Raw genomic sequence first — 15879 nt, forward strand, 5'->3', positions numbered from 1 at the left:
GTCTGTCTGCCGAGGAGCGGGGCGGGTGAGATTATTGGGGGATGGGTAGTGGGGAAGTGGGGGTTGGAGGGGGTCGGGGGGGTCGGGGGGGAGGGGAGAATGCGAGGGCAGGAGCCTGGAGGAAAGGAAAACATGAGACGTTCGAGTGTTTCGATCGTGTTTCTCTCTCTGTTTTTCCTTCTATCACTAGTTTTATCTCTTCCCCACCCCTTCCTCTTCCCATCCCTCTTTTCATTTGCTTAGCATTCTCTCTTCATTCACATAATCATAAATCCGTTCCAAAGCTGAGCTGGTTTGTTTTTGTAATGAAATGTAGGTGTGTATGACCAGGTGATCAAGGGGCTGCTGTCCAAGCGGTTCCAGGAAGTGGAGAAGGCTTTCTATGAGCTAGACGAGGCCAACACCCGCCGCCTGACACAGGAGATGATGTATCAGCTCCTCAGAAGGTAACTCACCCACACAGATATATACAGATGATAAAGGTAACTCACCCACACAGATACATACAGATGATATAGGTAACTCATCCACACAGATACATACAGATGATATAGGTAACTCATCCACACAGATTCATACAGATGATAAAAAGGTCAACAATCCACACATATATATACAATTGATAAAAGGCAACATCTACACAGATACATACATATGATGAAAGGTAACTCATTCACACAGATATATACAGTCCTCCCTGGTCACAGCTGAGCCCCTTGGTTTGGATGAGTGCCCTTATACCCAAGTTGTGTCGTTCTATATTTTCCGAACGGCAGAATATACAACAGAATTCTCAGTTTCAGGGTCGGATGGTGGGATTAAGTCTCTATCATCAAAGACTGCAACAATGTTTATGTTGTCGCAGAATTCTCAGTTTCAGGGTCGGATGATGGGACTAAGTCTCTGTCATCAAAGACTGCAGCAATGTTTATGTTGTCGCTTTAGTCACTTCCTGTTTCAGATGCTGGAACAAAAGTTGGATCGGCATCAGAAACAAAAGATTCAGCTTCCTCTACATGTGTTAAATCCGAAAACAGAGATTCGCCGTGGAAGCCACCGGACCATTCCAGTTAAAACAAAGGGGAGGATGGAGGGGAGGACGGGGGGTAATAATTGGGTCTCAGATCCTATTCATATTCTAGATTTAAACTGGCTCACACAAACTGTTGGTCTGGTCATTCTGACTTGATCTGAAAAACAACAACAAAAAACAACAACTTCAGGAGGCAAGGCAAGGCAAGGAGTTTATTTCGTGTGTCCCCTGGGGGCATTGAAACATAACACACGTTCACCATCTACACACATCCAATGAATACAAAAAGAGTGATGTCAAAACAAGAAGTAGGCTCATTCGTTCAATCACTTAATATACACAATGACAAGTACTATTTCATTCATAATACAAACAAACATAAAAAACAGCAAAAAAATCGACTGAAAAAAGCGTATCAATAGACAAAGCGTTAATAAAGAGAGCTGCGAACAGCAGAAATCTATGATTTAAGTTTTAACAATATTCTTTTGTTTTTTTCAGAAAATAATTGGTGTAATTTAATGGTGTTTGGGCGAATTCTATAATACTTAGATAAACATTTTTGTCTGATGCTTTCAAAAAATGAGCACACAAACAAATAGTGAAACTCATCAGCAATGACGTTCGTGGAACATTTATCACAGATTCTTTCATTTCTGGGTAAATTGTCAAAACGCAGTCTATTAACAGGCAAAGGATTATTAGTTGTCCTAAACTTAACTCAATTACACAATTATTTGGTAGCACTGTAAAATAAGCATCTTGGCCAAAGTTGGGTTTAAACATCCTGTAATTAATATACATAGTATCGTTATCAACATGTCTATACCAATCTTGCAAAAACTTATCTTTAAACAACGTTTAACTTTCTCTTCGAACCATGTGGGATGTACATCAAAACTGTGTTGGTTCAACCAGAAACAACTTAATCCAATTTCATTCAATACAGTATGAATACTTTTCAAGTATTGGTTCTGATGTACGTTATCATTGTATAGGCTAAAGAGACATCTATAAACAACCGAGGACAGTTTAGACGTTCTTTGGTTTATAACAAGCCTAAACCAAAACACTAGCATTCTGGATCTAACAGACAGACACGGGACATTTACCAGTTTCACCAAAAACCATCAATGATGGGGTGGATTGTCTTAATTTTAGAACTTGTTTATAGAATTTTAATTGCAATTTTTCCACGATTTCAGAAATATGAACCCCCCAAATTTCACAACCATATGTAAGTATAGAAAGAACTGTATTATCAAATAAATCAATAATTAAATCGACAGGAAGATTAAGTTGGCTAGTTTTCCTCAGTAATGCAAATGCTGCTCTTGAAGCACGATCATATAAATCTCGCTGGGCAACGTGCATTTCTTTACTTTTAAACAGAACCCGAAGACGCGCGTTTTAAAACTTTATCTCTCCTGATGCGTGTTGGGGGTTTTTGTTTCTGGGTATGTTGTTGGGTGTTGTGTAAGGGGAGTGGGGATTCTTTCATTCATTTGGGTGACTGGTTTTAAGTATTGGAATTTGTTTTAAATATTGTGCTCGGTTTTTCGAATTCTGTTGAGATGGTGTGTATGTGTGTGTGTCTGTGGGGGAGGGGGAGGGGGAGGGGGGGAGGGGGACGGGGGGGTGGGGGTGGGGCATTGATTATAAGTATTTGTAATTTCAGATGTTTTGTGATGTATGCGATCGGTTTAAAGTAAATTATGGTTCGTTTTTAAGTATCGTGATATAATTTTAAACAATGTGGAAATAGCGTTACGGTATTATGATATGAAATGTACATTGTTCTGGTTGGTTATGTGTGAAGTGTATAACGAGTGTCATATAAGATGGTTTTTGTACGTGTCTGTACATATCTTAGTGTTTGGTTATGTGTTTGGTTTTTGTACGTGTCTGTACGTGTCTGTGCATATCTTAGTGTTTGGTTATGTGTTTGGTTTTTGTACGTGTCTGTACGTGTCTGTACGTGTCTGTGGATATCTTAGTGTTTAGTTATGTGTTTGGTTTTTGTACGTGTCTGTGCATATCTTAGTGTTTGGTTTTTGTACGTGTCTGTGCGTGTCTGTACATATCTTAGTGTTTGGTTTTTGTACGTGTCTGTACATATCTTAGTGTTTGGTTTTTGTACGTGTCTGTACATATCTTAGTGTTTGGTTTTTGTACGTGTCTGTGCGTGTCTGTACATATCTTAGTGTGTGGTTTTTGTACGTGTCTGTACATATCTTAGTGTTTGGTTTTTGTACGTGTCTGTGCGTGTCTGTACATATCTTAGTGTGTGGTTTTTGTACGTGTCTGTACATATCTTAGTGTTTGGTTTTTGTACGTGTCTGTACATATCTTAGTGTTTGGTTTTTGTACGTGTCTGTACATATCTTAGTGTTTGGTTTTTGTCTGCGCAGGATTATGGATGTAAGTTCGCTGTTTTTTTTGTTATGTTTTGTTTTGTTTTTCATTTTAAGTGTTTAAATGCACGTTTTACTTATCGCTATTTACATTGTACAGCGCAATGGAGCATGTTTTACATGGAAAGGCGCTCTGTATTGGGTTATTAATGATAATTGTTGATTGTCAATTTTCGTGATACTGTGAACAATGGATAACAATCAAAAGCGAAAAAAGAAAAGGAAAAAAAAAAGAAAGAAAAAACAAAAAAACAGCGAAAGAACATGAAATGAAAGCGATCGATTGATCCAGTTACCTCCCTTTATTTTCCAGGTTCGACATCAAGCCAGAAATTTCGCGTGGTGAGATCCGGGACCTGTGGCGGACGTTCATTACCAACTCCGATCGCACCTTGGAGTATCTGCAGTTCATCCGCCACTTCGGCTTCTCCATGAGGTCCGCCGCCTTCCCCAACGCCAAGCTGCAGCCTCCTCGCAAAGGGGACGCCGACTTCATGATGCGCTCCCGCAAGCTGAACTGTGCCTCGGACATGCTGCAGGACAACCTTAGGTCCAAGGTGAGGGACTTCTGAGAAGTGGAGGGGAAAAGGAAGGAAAGAAAGAGGTGGTGGAAGGAAGAAAAAAAGACAAGAATAGAAGAAAGAACGGAAGGAAGAAAGGAATGTTTTTGTCGTTGTTTTTCAATAGCCCAACCGACTGCAAGGGATCATCTCAGGGCTTAAGACAACCGAAACCAAAACTAAAACTAAAACTAAAACCAACACACACACACACACACACACACACACACACACACACACACACACACACACACACACACACAAGCAAAAACCAACAATATAAAAACTCTACACAAATATTACACATCAACTAAAACGTCACCAAAACGCAATACAAATTCTTTATTAACGATGGAAATAGACAAGTAATGTGCACTTTTTTTTACATCCAGCCCTCGCCTGAAAAGAGGGACTAAGAAGCTAATTGTAAACAAAGGGGAACAAATGAAAACGCAATGAAAACACATGTATCGCTGCAATCAAACTCGATTATTTCACACTCCACCGCTATCTTGCTCAGAGCTTCTTGGTAGTCCATCGTAAGCGGCAGATGACGTTGTCTGGGTTCTCAACGATGAGAGCGCAAGTTGCTCCGCAGTCCTAGAATGGAAGCACACAGGTGTCCACTGGTTTAAACGGTAGTCTGTTGTCTGGGGAGGGGCGGACACACTGTCACGTGAGGTCTGTTTCTTGCAGCAGCGAGACGTTGTCGCCGGTTCTCTTCAAAGTCAGTCGCCTTCTGGAAATGAGAGACCTCCATGCTGGTCTGTTTGCTGCAGACCACATCAAGCCACAAAGTCTGTCCACTTTTCACATCCTTAGAGCAGTGCAGACATGACAACAGTTTTGCAGACTTTGATCTTTGTGGACAGTCTGACTTACGCCTTTCTGCTGGAGGACTTTCACTCTCAGTAGTGCTTGGTTGACCTTTCGGATTCTGGACATGATCTCTTCGTCCAGTGAACCGTCTGCAGAGCTTGTGCTGCCAATGTATTTGCAGTTCTCTGCACATTTTAGCTGTACTCCATCAGTGGTGACATTTGGCTGGGGCAGGCTGAGTTCGGGCCTGCTTTGACCAGGCCCTTTGTTTTCCTCAGGCTGATTGTTTGTCCAAAGAGCCTTGACGCTTCTGTAAAGCAGTCAACAATTACCTGCTGATGGTTTTCCTTGTGTGCAATTAGAGCGCAAGCCCTTGAGATGAGATGCTACCGTAAGATCTCATACAGAAACTACATCACAAATGAGGAGGTCAGAAACAGAATCACCGCAGCATTTGGGGCGCATGACAGCTTACTTAGCATTGTGAAGCAAAGAAAAATAATGTGGTATGAACATGTGACGAGATCATCAGGCCTGGCCAAAACCATCCTGCAAGGACAGTGCCAGGGGGAAGACGAAGAAGAGGTGGGAAGGAAGGAATTTTGTTTAATGTCCCGTCACACATATCGGTGATTGAAGAAAGAGGTGGGAAGATAACATCCGGGAGTAGACAAGTCATCCGTTCGGCGAATGGCAGAGAGCAGCCCACGACCGAGACAGACGGCGGAAGATTGTCAGAGAGTCATCATAGGTGCCTCCACAACCTTGCCCGGGGTAACAAGATTGATGGCGAAGATGAATCAGGATGCAGTCATCCGCGAATAAGGTTTCGATGATGAGTTTTTCCTCGGTCTTAGTTCGAGCAGAGAGATGGCGGAGGTCAAAGACAGATACGGGTTGGGTCGAGTTACACAGACAACTGTGCGTGACGTTGTTTTAAGTGGGAGAGCCGTTGCACGGGGGTATTTCTTCTCTCTCAGCAGAAGGAACCTTGACCCAATGGCACAGGGAACCGTTACACCTGGAGACCCCTCCTGCTGCAGTGGATGACCAGGACTTCATAGTGTCTCGTCTTGGTGCTTCACAACGCCTGCTAGAATCGCCTTTCTGACGTTGGGTCTCATCCGCCCAGTCCGCCGGTACCGGAACCAGTCTTCGCATGCATAGGCAGACAAGCCGTAACTCACCTTGGGTTTCAGACCAGTCAGCTACCCTCATAAATTCTGGCCGGCCAGTGGAAGCCGTTGCCCGGGTTGTGGCCGCTGCTGCATACAAACAGCTACTAGGAGCCAGAGGTGAGAGCTGAGTGCCAGATGAAGGCCAATTCGGACGAACTGCTCTGGGGAGCACATGTTCCCCTGTCAGAGGTACTTTCCCTCCCTGACACCCCTCCCCCTTGCTCAGAACAGAGCAAAAAGAAACCACACGTAAGAGCAAACAAACAATGAAACAAAACAAAAGAGCATGCAAACGCTTCAGCTTGAAAATAAGTCCTCTCTTCGCATGAAAAACATGCAATGAAATCACTTCCATCGCACACACACGCACGTGCACGCATGCAGACGAGGAACAGGTGAATAAAAGAGAAAAAGAAAATAAGAAAATTAATGAAGTAGAACAGTGGCAGCCGTCAGTCGGCTCTACCCAGGTAGGCAGCCTGTGGTGCAAATGTCCCCGTGTATGTAAAACGCTTAGAGCTTGGTCTCTGACCAAGGACAGGCGCTATATAAGTATCCACAAAGAAAGAAGAAAGAAGAACACGTTCACTTCTTTCAAACATTAAAAAAAGAGGGAAGGAAACGAAAACTACAAGAAAAGAGGAAAAGGAAAAAAAGATAAGAAACAGTTGATCTTTTTCCATTCCCGGAATCTCGACTGCTTTGAACAAGATGCAAGACGATGTCAAACGTCAGACGAGGATGCACGCATACCTATATTAGTGTATATATATATATATATATATATATGTGTGTGTGTGTGTGTGTGTGTGTGTGTGTGTGTGTGTGTGTGTGTGTGAATTGTGTATGTGTTCAAGTAATAAAGTATGAGTTGATAAACTACTCAGCACTGTAAGAATGGATGGTCGAGTTTGACTATTTTTATTATTCCCTTCTGATTATTTTTTGTTTGGGTTTTGCTTTACTTTGTTCTATTTTCGAGGTACTTTGAAACATTGACTGAGGGTGATGTATTCAGAGGTACAACCTTGATACTGTTGATGTGAGTGGAATGTATTCTGCTGTACTTGTGTTGTGAAACAAATTACCCGTCACCCCCCTTGTCTATAAATCCCTACAGGTAATGACAATAAAATGCCAAAGCGTCAAAGTGTTTCTCTCGTTCTCTCTGTCTCTGTCTCTTTGTTTCTCTCGCTCCGTCCGTCTGTCTCTCTCGTCTCAGTGACGGTGCCTGGTGGGTAAAGGGTGGAGATTTTTCCGATCTCCCAGGTCAACATATGTGCAGACCTGCTAGTGCCTGAACCCCTTTCGTGTGTATACAAATACGCACGTTAAAGATCCTGCAATCCATGTCAGCGTTTGGTGGGTTATGGAAACAAGAACATACCCAGCATGCACACCCCCGAAAACGAAGTATGGCTGCCTACATTGCGGGGTAAAAAAACAAAACGGTCATACACGTAAAATGTTGCATGTTTGTCAGAGTGTGTATGTGTATATGCCCGAAATCTGATTGAATGACACTGGAAACGAATGATGAGCGCCCATCTTTTTCCTTTCCTCTTTGTGTCCTACTCACTGTCGATCTTTGATTCTCTCAGTTTTTGTCTCTGACCGTATGTTTTTTCCCTCCCCCTGTATCTCTTTATGTATTTACTATGCTTCAATAACAAATGAAACATAATCATAGAATTATAACGTGTCATCATCTTCACTGTCATCATGATCGTCGTCACTGTAATTTTCTTCTTCTTGTAGTTCTTGGTGTTGTTGTTCATCTTCATCAACTTCTTCTTCTGGCTTGCTGCAATTATTAGTACCCCTATTTGTGTGTCTGTGTATTGTCCCCACCAGATTGACTATTTGTGGGACGATCTGAGGAAAGAATTCCAGGGCATGGACCCCTTCGCCACTGGCTGCGTGTCCAGAGAAGAGTTCAGGGACGTTCTCATCGAGCTGTGCGTCAACCTTTCCGATGTGGAACTGGACGCCATCACGGCCAAGTTTGGCACTAGCGATGACAGGTACGGGATCCATTGTTTGCTGCAGTGATTCATTTTGTGTCCGACTTTGTTTCCTTCCCACCCACACTGCTGCCCTGGTGTTTCTTGACGTGATATTTTCAAAACCGGCGTAACAGCCTGTCCACCCCCAAGCCCTCCTGCTGGATTTTACCATAGGGTCATTCTGGGTAAGCCCCGGTGTCATTTTTGGCTGGTCAAGGTCGATCCCCCAGATTGCAAATTACCCGTTTCTGCGTGTTTTCTCAAGCAATTGAAAAGAGAAGGGGGTTGTCTTAAGCTAGGCTTTACAGACTCTACCCTCTCTGTTATAACTTAGAAAAGTAAAGGTGGGGCCGGGGGAGTCCGAATGTAACGGCCTGCTTTGAAGCCCCTGCCTACTGCAACGTGGCGAAAGTAACGGAAAGTAGTATGTCTGGTCTACCCTATACTGACGCTTCTCAACATTCCGACGCTGTGCGAGAAGAAGAAGAAGGGGTGCTTTGGACTGGTTTGTAGGGGTAGTACCTCTAGAGGGGGGGCCTGTCACGCTCTTCCGGGAGTGGTTCGTCCTCTGTTGGTCCCCACCGGTACCCAGCTCTCACCTATGGGTCCTAGAAGCTGCTAGCATGCGGCAGCGCCCAATCCCCGGGCAACGGCTTTGACAGGTTGGCTAAACTAGGTGAGGGTAGCCGACGGGTCTCAAACCCTCGGTGAGTTAGGGCTTGCCTACCCAAGCATGTGAAGACTGGATCCGGCGGACTCTGCGGAAGAAACCTTCATGGTTCAACGGAGAGGAAGGCGGTTGCAGCTAAGCACTGTGGAGTTCTGAGGGCAGGATGAGGCACATAGGACATCCTGGTTATCCACTGCATCCGTTTCCATCTCCAGTCGTCTTGACCTCGTCTTGCCACTGGATACAGAGGGTCTCGGACAAGAGAGTGAGGTCGACGGTGCGCAACTCCTCCTCACTATAAACAAAGTCATCGCGCAAGTCATCAGTCATCCTTCATCCCATACCATCATTTTCCCCAATCCCTGTGGCGACAGGTGAGCGACGAAGCGACAAGTGTGGGTACACTGGCAGTCGTAGCCGCGGACCTGCACACAGGCGGCTCAGGCCATAGGGTCGTTTTTCACCGACTGGAGCAGCGGTGGAGATCGGCAGCCCCCTGAGCGACTGAGCAGCCCTCTTCAGGACGGCACTGCTCACCTCCATGGCATGAGGAAGGGGCTAGAAAAGGTGCCCTAAACATTGCCTGCTCCACACCACCCTAGTCAGCATACCGCGGCTGACGGGGACCCTACTCAAGCGGTCGACACACAAAGAAAAGAAAGAAGAAAACAAGGAGAACCCCATTGACCATTGCCACATGGAACGTGCGTACGCTTCTGGACAGAGGCGACTCAGCCAGACCACAGAGACGCACAGCACTCATTGCGAGTGAATTAGCCAGGTACAACATCAACATCGCTGCCTTAAGAGAGACCAGACTGGCAGAAGAAGGCGAACTCTGTGAGCGAGGCGCAGGCTACACCTTCTTTTGGAGTGGCCGCGGACCTGAGGAGAGACGTGAGGCTGGAGTTGACTTTGCAGCGAAGACAACCCTCGTTGGCAAGCTGGCTGGCCCCCCGAAAGGAGTGAACGATCGCCTGATGACGATGAAACTCCCTTTATGCAACGGGAAGAAGTTTACCACCATTGACAAGCTCATCATTCTTAGTGACTTTAACGCGAGAGTTGGTTATGACAGCACCTCCTGTGAAGGCGTGATTGGGAAGCATGGGGTTGGTAACTGTAACAGCAATGGCCAACTACTTCTCCAGACATGTGCCGAGCACGACCTTCTTATCACAAACACCATCTTCTGCCTCCCTACCCATAACAGGACGTCATGGATGCATAATCGCTCTGGGCATTAGTATCTCATCGACTTTGTCATCGTCAGGAAGAGGGACAGGCAGGACGTACGATTCACGAGGTGCCATGTGCGGCGCCGAGTGCTGGACAGACCACCGCCTTATCGTCTCCAAGCTCAGCCTCCGCATCCAGCCCAAGAGACGGCCTCAGGGCATGAAAGCACTCAAACGCCTGAATGTCAACAAGCTGGAGCTAGGCAACATCAAGCAAAGCTTTGCTGACACCCTGGAGGAACGCCTTGAGTCCACCGTACTGGACAACCAGAATGTGGAGGCAGCATGGGGTGCACTGCATGAGACGGTGTACAACACTGCCATGGAGTGCCTGGGGCCTTCTGCCAAGAGGCACAAAGACTGGTTTGATGAGAACTGCACTGACATCAAGCAGCTGCTAGAAGACAAACGCCAAGCTTACAGAGCCCACATTGAAGATCCCAAGTCACAGTCAAAGAAAGACATACTGAAGAGTGCACGCAGCACCATCCAGCTGAAGCTGCAGCAGATGCAGGATTCCTGGTTGAACAACAAAGCTGATGAGATCCAGGGCCTTGCAGACAGGAACGACATGAAGAACTTCTATAACGGCCTGAAAGAAGTCTACGGTCCCACCACCTCCGGATCTGCTCCACTCCTCAGTGCTGATGATTCTACCCTGATCACTGACAAGGACGGGATCCTTGAGAGATGGGCTGAACACTTTGACAGTGTACTGAACCGCCCCTCCACCATCAATGATGAAGCCATCGACCGACTCCCCCAGGTGCCAGTCAGTGAGTCGTTGGATGCCATTCCAACTTTGGAGGAGACCCAGAAAGCTATCCGTCTGCTATCCAATGGCAAAACCCCTGGCTCAGACTCCATTCCAGCTGAGGTCTACAAAGAAGGTGGTATGGCGCTGACTGAGAAGCTTCATCAGCTGTTCCAGCTCATCTGGCAGCATGAGGCAGTTCCACAGGACTTCAAAGACACTTCCATCATACACCTGTACAAGCACAAAGTAAATCGTCAGGCCTGTGACAACCATCGTGGAATATCCCTGCTGTCCGTCGCAGGCAAGACTCTGGCTAGAGTGCTACTCAACCGTCTCATAGCGCACCTTGAGCAAGGTCTCCTACCAGAGAACCAGTGTGGCTTCCGGAAAGAACGCGGGACTATCGACTTGGTGTTTGCTGCCAGGCAGCTCCAGGAGAAGTGTCAGGAACAGAACGCCGACCTTTACTCCACCTATGTCGATCTGACCAAGGCCTTCGATACTGTTAGCAGAGATGGCCTTTGGAGAATCATGGCGAAGTACGGATGTCCCAGAAAGTTCATCACCATCATACGGCAACTACACGATGGGATGCTGGCCCGAGTCCAAGACAACGGAGAGACTTCAGAACCATTCCCTGTCTCCAACGGAGTCAAGCAAGGGTGTGTTTTTGCCCCCACCCTGTTCAGTCTCATGTTTTCAGCCATGCTGACAGATGCCTTCAGAGACGCTGACGTAGGCACTGGCATCGGGTACCGCACAGATGGCTCACTCGTCAACCTCAGGAGGCTTCAAGCAAAAACCAAGGTGAGGACAGACACCGTCAACGACTTCCTGTTTGCTGATGACTGCGCTCTCAACGCTGCCTCTGAAGCTGACATGCAACATAGTGTCGACAAGTTCTCTGCTGCCTGTGACAACTTTGGCCTCACAATCAGCACAAAGAAGACTGAAGTGATGCACCAGCCAGCTTCAGGAAAGCCTTACGTTGAACCAAACATCTTCATCAACGGGCAACGACTGAACGCGGTGGACAAGTTCACATACCTGGGCAGTACACTCTCTCGCACAGTTGTCATCGACGACGAGGTGAATGTCAGACTCGCCAAAGCCAGCGCTGCCTTCGGCAGACTCCATAAGAACGTTTGGAACAGGAGAGGCATCACCCTGGAGACGAAGCTCAAAGTACATAAGGCCATAGTTCTCACCACACTGCTCTATGGATGTGAATCATGGACGGTCTACAAACGCCACGCCAAAAAGCTGAACCACTTCCACACCACCAGCCTCAGAAAACTTCTCGGCATAAAGTGGCAAGAGAAGATCCCTGACACAGAGGTGCTCACTCGTGCAAACTTGCCCAGCATCTACACCATCTTGATGCAGGCCCAGCTGCGCTGGGCAGGCCATGTAGTTCGCATGCCAGACCACCGGCTCCCCAAGAAACTGCTGTACGGCGAACTCTAACATGGCAAGCGCTCCCATGGAGGCCAAAAGAAGCGCTTCAAAGACACTCTGAAAGCTTCTCTGAAGGCCTTCGACATCAGCCACGACACATGGGAGCTGAATGCAATGGACAGACCAAAGTGGCGTTCAGCTGTCCACAAAGGCGCCAAATCCTGTGAGACCAACAGAATCGCTGCAGCAGAGCAACGCAGACAGGCCAGGAAAAGCAGTGCCAGCAAGTCCCCGACAGCCGCCAGCATCCCCTGTCCACACTGCGTCAGAACCTTCCGGGCGCGGATTGGCCTGACCAGTCATCTGCGCACCCACAGAGCCCAACCCACCCACCCCCAGGATGACTAGATGGTCCTCGTCGATCCCGACGGACGAACCACACACACACACAACATCCGCATCCCCACCTTTACCGAACCTCCTGACTCCACTTTATAAGATGGCAGGAACCAGGTTAGCTTCCACTGAACCCCCTCCCATCCTGCCAGCTGCTATGTGGGGAAAAAGGCGATGGTGACCTTCTGAGCTGGCTTGTATTGACCTCACAATGACAACAAGTTTGTAAATATAAGGGAAGGGAGTGTTTCTGGTGGGCTAAGGACATTCGCTGCCTGGACTGTCGCCGCCACTTTCACCCCTTCTTCTACATTTCAGTTCAGGCTTCGGGTTTTTTCGCAAAAGGACTGGAGTGAACAACCCCCCTCCGCATGGGTGTTAAATCTCAACTAGGGGAAGGTAAATTCTTGTGTGGCTTGGCCAAGTTTACTCCGGGGGTCATTCTAGCAAAGTCTGTAAAGATTCCGAGATTAACTTGGACTAGCCAGATTAACTTGGACTGGCCAGATTAAAAATGGGACAGGGACTAACCGAAATCGAAGAAATTAAATTACATAGTAATATATATTTTAGAGTTGGAAAGGGAGGAATGGTCTGTACAACTACAAAGTGGAAGGGTGCGGGGTTCGATATGTATTTCTCTAAAATGTCATCTACCCTCTACTGGAAATGAAGGTCAGCTTGACAGGGAAGGGGCTAATTCTAAGTGGGCTATTTTGCCACCACCCCCAATGAGGGGCATGGGGTAAGTTCCGACTAGTTGAAGTTAACCCCCGTGGGTCATTCTAGGCTTTTCTACGATTACCCTGGCGTGTGTGTGTGCATGTGTGTGTGTGTGTGTGTGTGTGTGTGTGTGTGTGTGTGTGTGTGTGTGTGTGTGTGTGTGTGTGTGTGTGTGTGAGTGTGTGAGAGAGAGAGAGAGAGAGGGTGGGGACTTAGCTTTCTTCTTATTTCCCGAACCCTTCGTGAGAAATCCTCTCCATGACACATTAGTTCCCCTTATCTTGTGTTTGGCCGTTAATCGGTCTGAGGGAGGGAGAGAGAATGCGGAATGCGAATGCGAAAATTTTATTCAGATTAGGCCAAGGCCCCTAACTGACGGGGGCAAACATAAGCTACTTCAATCGCACAAGTAAATATTGAGATAAAACATCGAGTTATAGATAATAATAATTGTTTTCAGGAAACTTTCGCATTTCTTTTGTAGTCTAAGGTAGTCTAAGTTGCAACCAAACGTAATCGTTGAAGAGCTTTGTAAATGTAAAACGCCATATTATTTAGTACAATTTCGTTTCTAGATAAGCATATTAAATCTGAAGCGACATGAATTACGAAAATATTTAGGCTGAATATATTTCATCCTCAAGTCATGAAGAACAGGACAGCCAAGCATAAAGTGAATTTCATCTTCCTCACTGTCATGGCATAACCGACATAGCATTTTATCGACTGTTCTATCATTAAATCTAGAGCGGTGATTTGCAATGTGTGAGACACCAAATCTTAGTTTTGTCAACGTACATTTAACACATCTGTTCATTACAATGTCAATATAGGGTTCAACATGATGAGTTAACTTAAACACTCTGTATTCAGCAAATCTGCTACTGTCCTGAATATGATTATGCCAGTCCTGCCATCTACAGTCAATAATTCGTTGTTTAAAGCCGTTATATTTTCAACACCCTGGTTATCCAAGACATATGAAAATCCATAAGAACACAGACATGTTTGTATGCTTGTAACCCAAGTTCTCTTTCCACTACAGTCTAAATTATAAAGTGTTTTATATGCCTTATATGGTAGTCTATGATTTCCCATTCTTGTTAATTTCAACCAATAACTAATACATTTCACATAGGAATTCAAGTATATAGGGTATCTGCCGAGTTCCCCATAAATTCGGTGTCCGACTGTCAACATTCAAAAATCGTTTCATGGCAAACAAATGTAATCTTTCAATGAGAGAGAGAGAGAGAGAGAGAGAGAGAGAGAGAGAGAGAGAGAGAGAGAGAGTCTCAGACTCAAACGGTTCATTCATATTCAAGCCTATGCCCGTTATGAAGAGGTCTGTGAACAGAATATTAAATTTTGTAGAATCAGGTAACAGTGCGGAGCGGGAAACAAAATCACTTGAAGACGTTGTACAAGCATTATGATCGGATCTTTTCGAGCATCATCGATAGAGATTTATGTCATTAATGGGTCTAGTTTTATTTAAACAATGGAGATAATCTGTATTGTTCAGGATCAGTTAAAATAATCTTCAAAATTCCATTGAGCTGGAAAACAAAGAGCAAAGAACAAAACATATATCATTTTCTTGATGGTCTTAGCATTATGGATAAACCAGGTTGCAGTCGATATATATTATGTATCTATAATGATGGACCGCTGATTCAGACATACCTAATCTTAATCTTGTTAAGTATTGTAATGTCTATTCATATTCAGCACCAGATAGGGTTCCTGCTTTCTGCAGTCGTACATTTGTGCCGTTTTATATTCATTTCCAAGAAATGTTTTCCCTTTGGTGGCTCGTAGTTATGACTGGAACGGGTGTCTGAAAATCACAGGGTGTCTTACGTTGAGTTCCTGAAGCCGTTCGCCCTAAGGAAACAGACGTGGCGCCATGGCAACAACATGCTGTCGCTGCTACAGCATCCGCAGCCTGAACTGCCCATCACCGACATCGTGGAGCCGCCGCAGAAAGGACTGCACGGCATCACTGCCAAACTCAGAAATAAAGTAAGCAGATCTCCCTTTCTTGTCCCTGTTCCTAGCCCTCCGTAACCACGCTTCACAACACTATGGGGAAAACTGTTTGCGATCCTTCACCATACCCCTCTCTCTCTCTTTCTCTGTGTGTGTGTGTGTGTGTGTGTGTGTGTGTGTGTGTGTGTGTCTGTGTGCACACGTTCGCGCGCATCTTAACCCAAGCCCAGAAGTCTTTGTTTTTCAAAAGAAAGGAGAAACATTACAATATGTATTAGGTATTCATTTGGTTCAAAAGAAACAAACCACTTAAAATGGTAAAGGGACAGTACAAGATCTTGGATTCTTGAAAGTTTTGAGTGATTGTGCTGTATACATGTCTAGCTTATCTTATATTTTAGTGCCAATGACATGTGGTTTTTCTTACTAAGTCAGTTCAATTCAATTCAATTAAAAAACACTTTATTAATTCACATGGAAATTAACGTGTGCAATCACAGGCTCGTTGTAGACACCAACATAAAAATGAACATATGTAACATACTATACACAAAAACAAGTCAGATATAAACTCTCAGTAGCTGATTAAAACAACCCCACACCCGCACACCTCCACACATGCGCACACATTAAGACAATAAAGTATTGCACAGCAATGTACACCGATAGAAAACATCCAGGAAATAAAACATAAA

At 45.4% G+C, this 15879-nt stretch overlaps 1 protein-coding gene across 2 annotated transcripts in view; it reads left to right on the forward strand.

The window, feature by feature from the left end:
• Positions 1–15879, forward strand: part of LOC143292972 (EF-hand calcium-binding domain-containing protein 6-like) — an 83164-nt gene that overhangs the window by 61421 nt on the left and 5864 nt on the right. For both annotated transcript variants that reach the window (XM_076603700.1, XM_076603699.1), the window contains 4 exons: positions 331–446; positions 3761–4004; positions 7859–8028; positions 15046–15217. In XM_076603700.1, the coding sequence (XP_076459815.1) occupies positions 331–446; positions 3761–4004; positions 7859–8028; positions 15046–15217 (702 nt within the window). The remainder of the gene's footprint in view (positions 1–330; positions 447–3760; positions 4005–7858; positions 8029–15045; positions 15218–15879) is intronic.

Source organism: Babylonia areolata, chromosome 18 (genome assembly GCF_041734735.1).
Source record: "Babylonia areolata isolate BAREFJ2019XMU chromosome 18, ASM4173473v1, whole genome shotgun sequence".
NCBI lineage: Eukaryota > Metazoa > Mollusca > Gastropoda > Neogastropoda > Buccinidae > Babylonia > Babylonia areolata.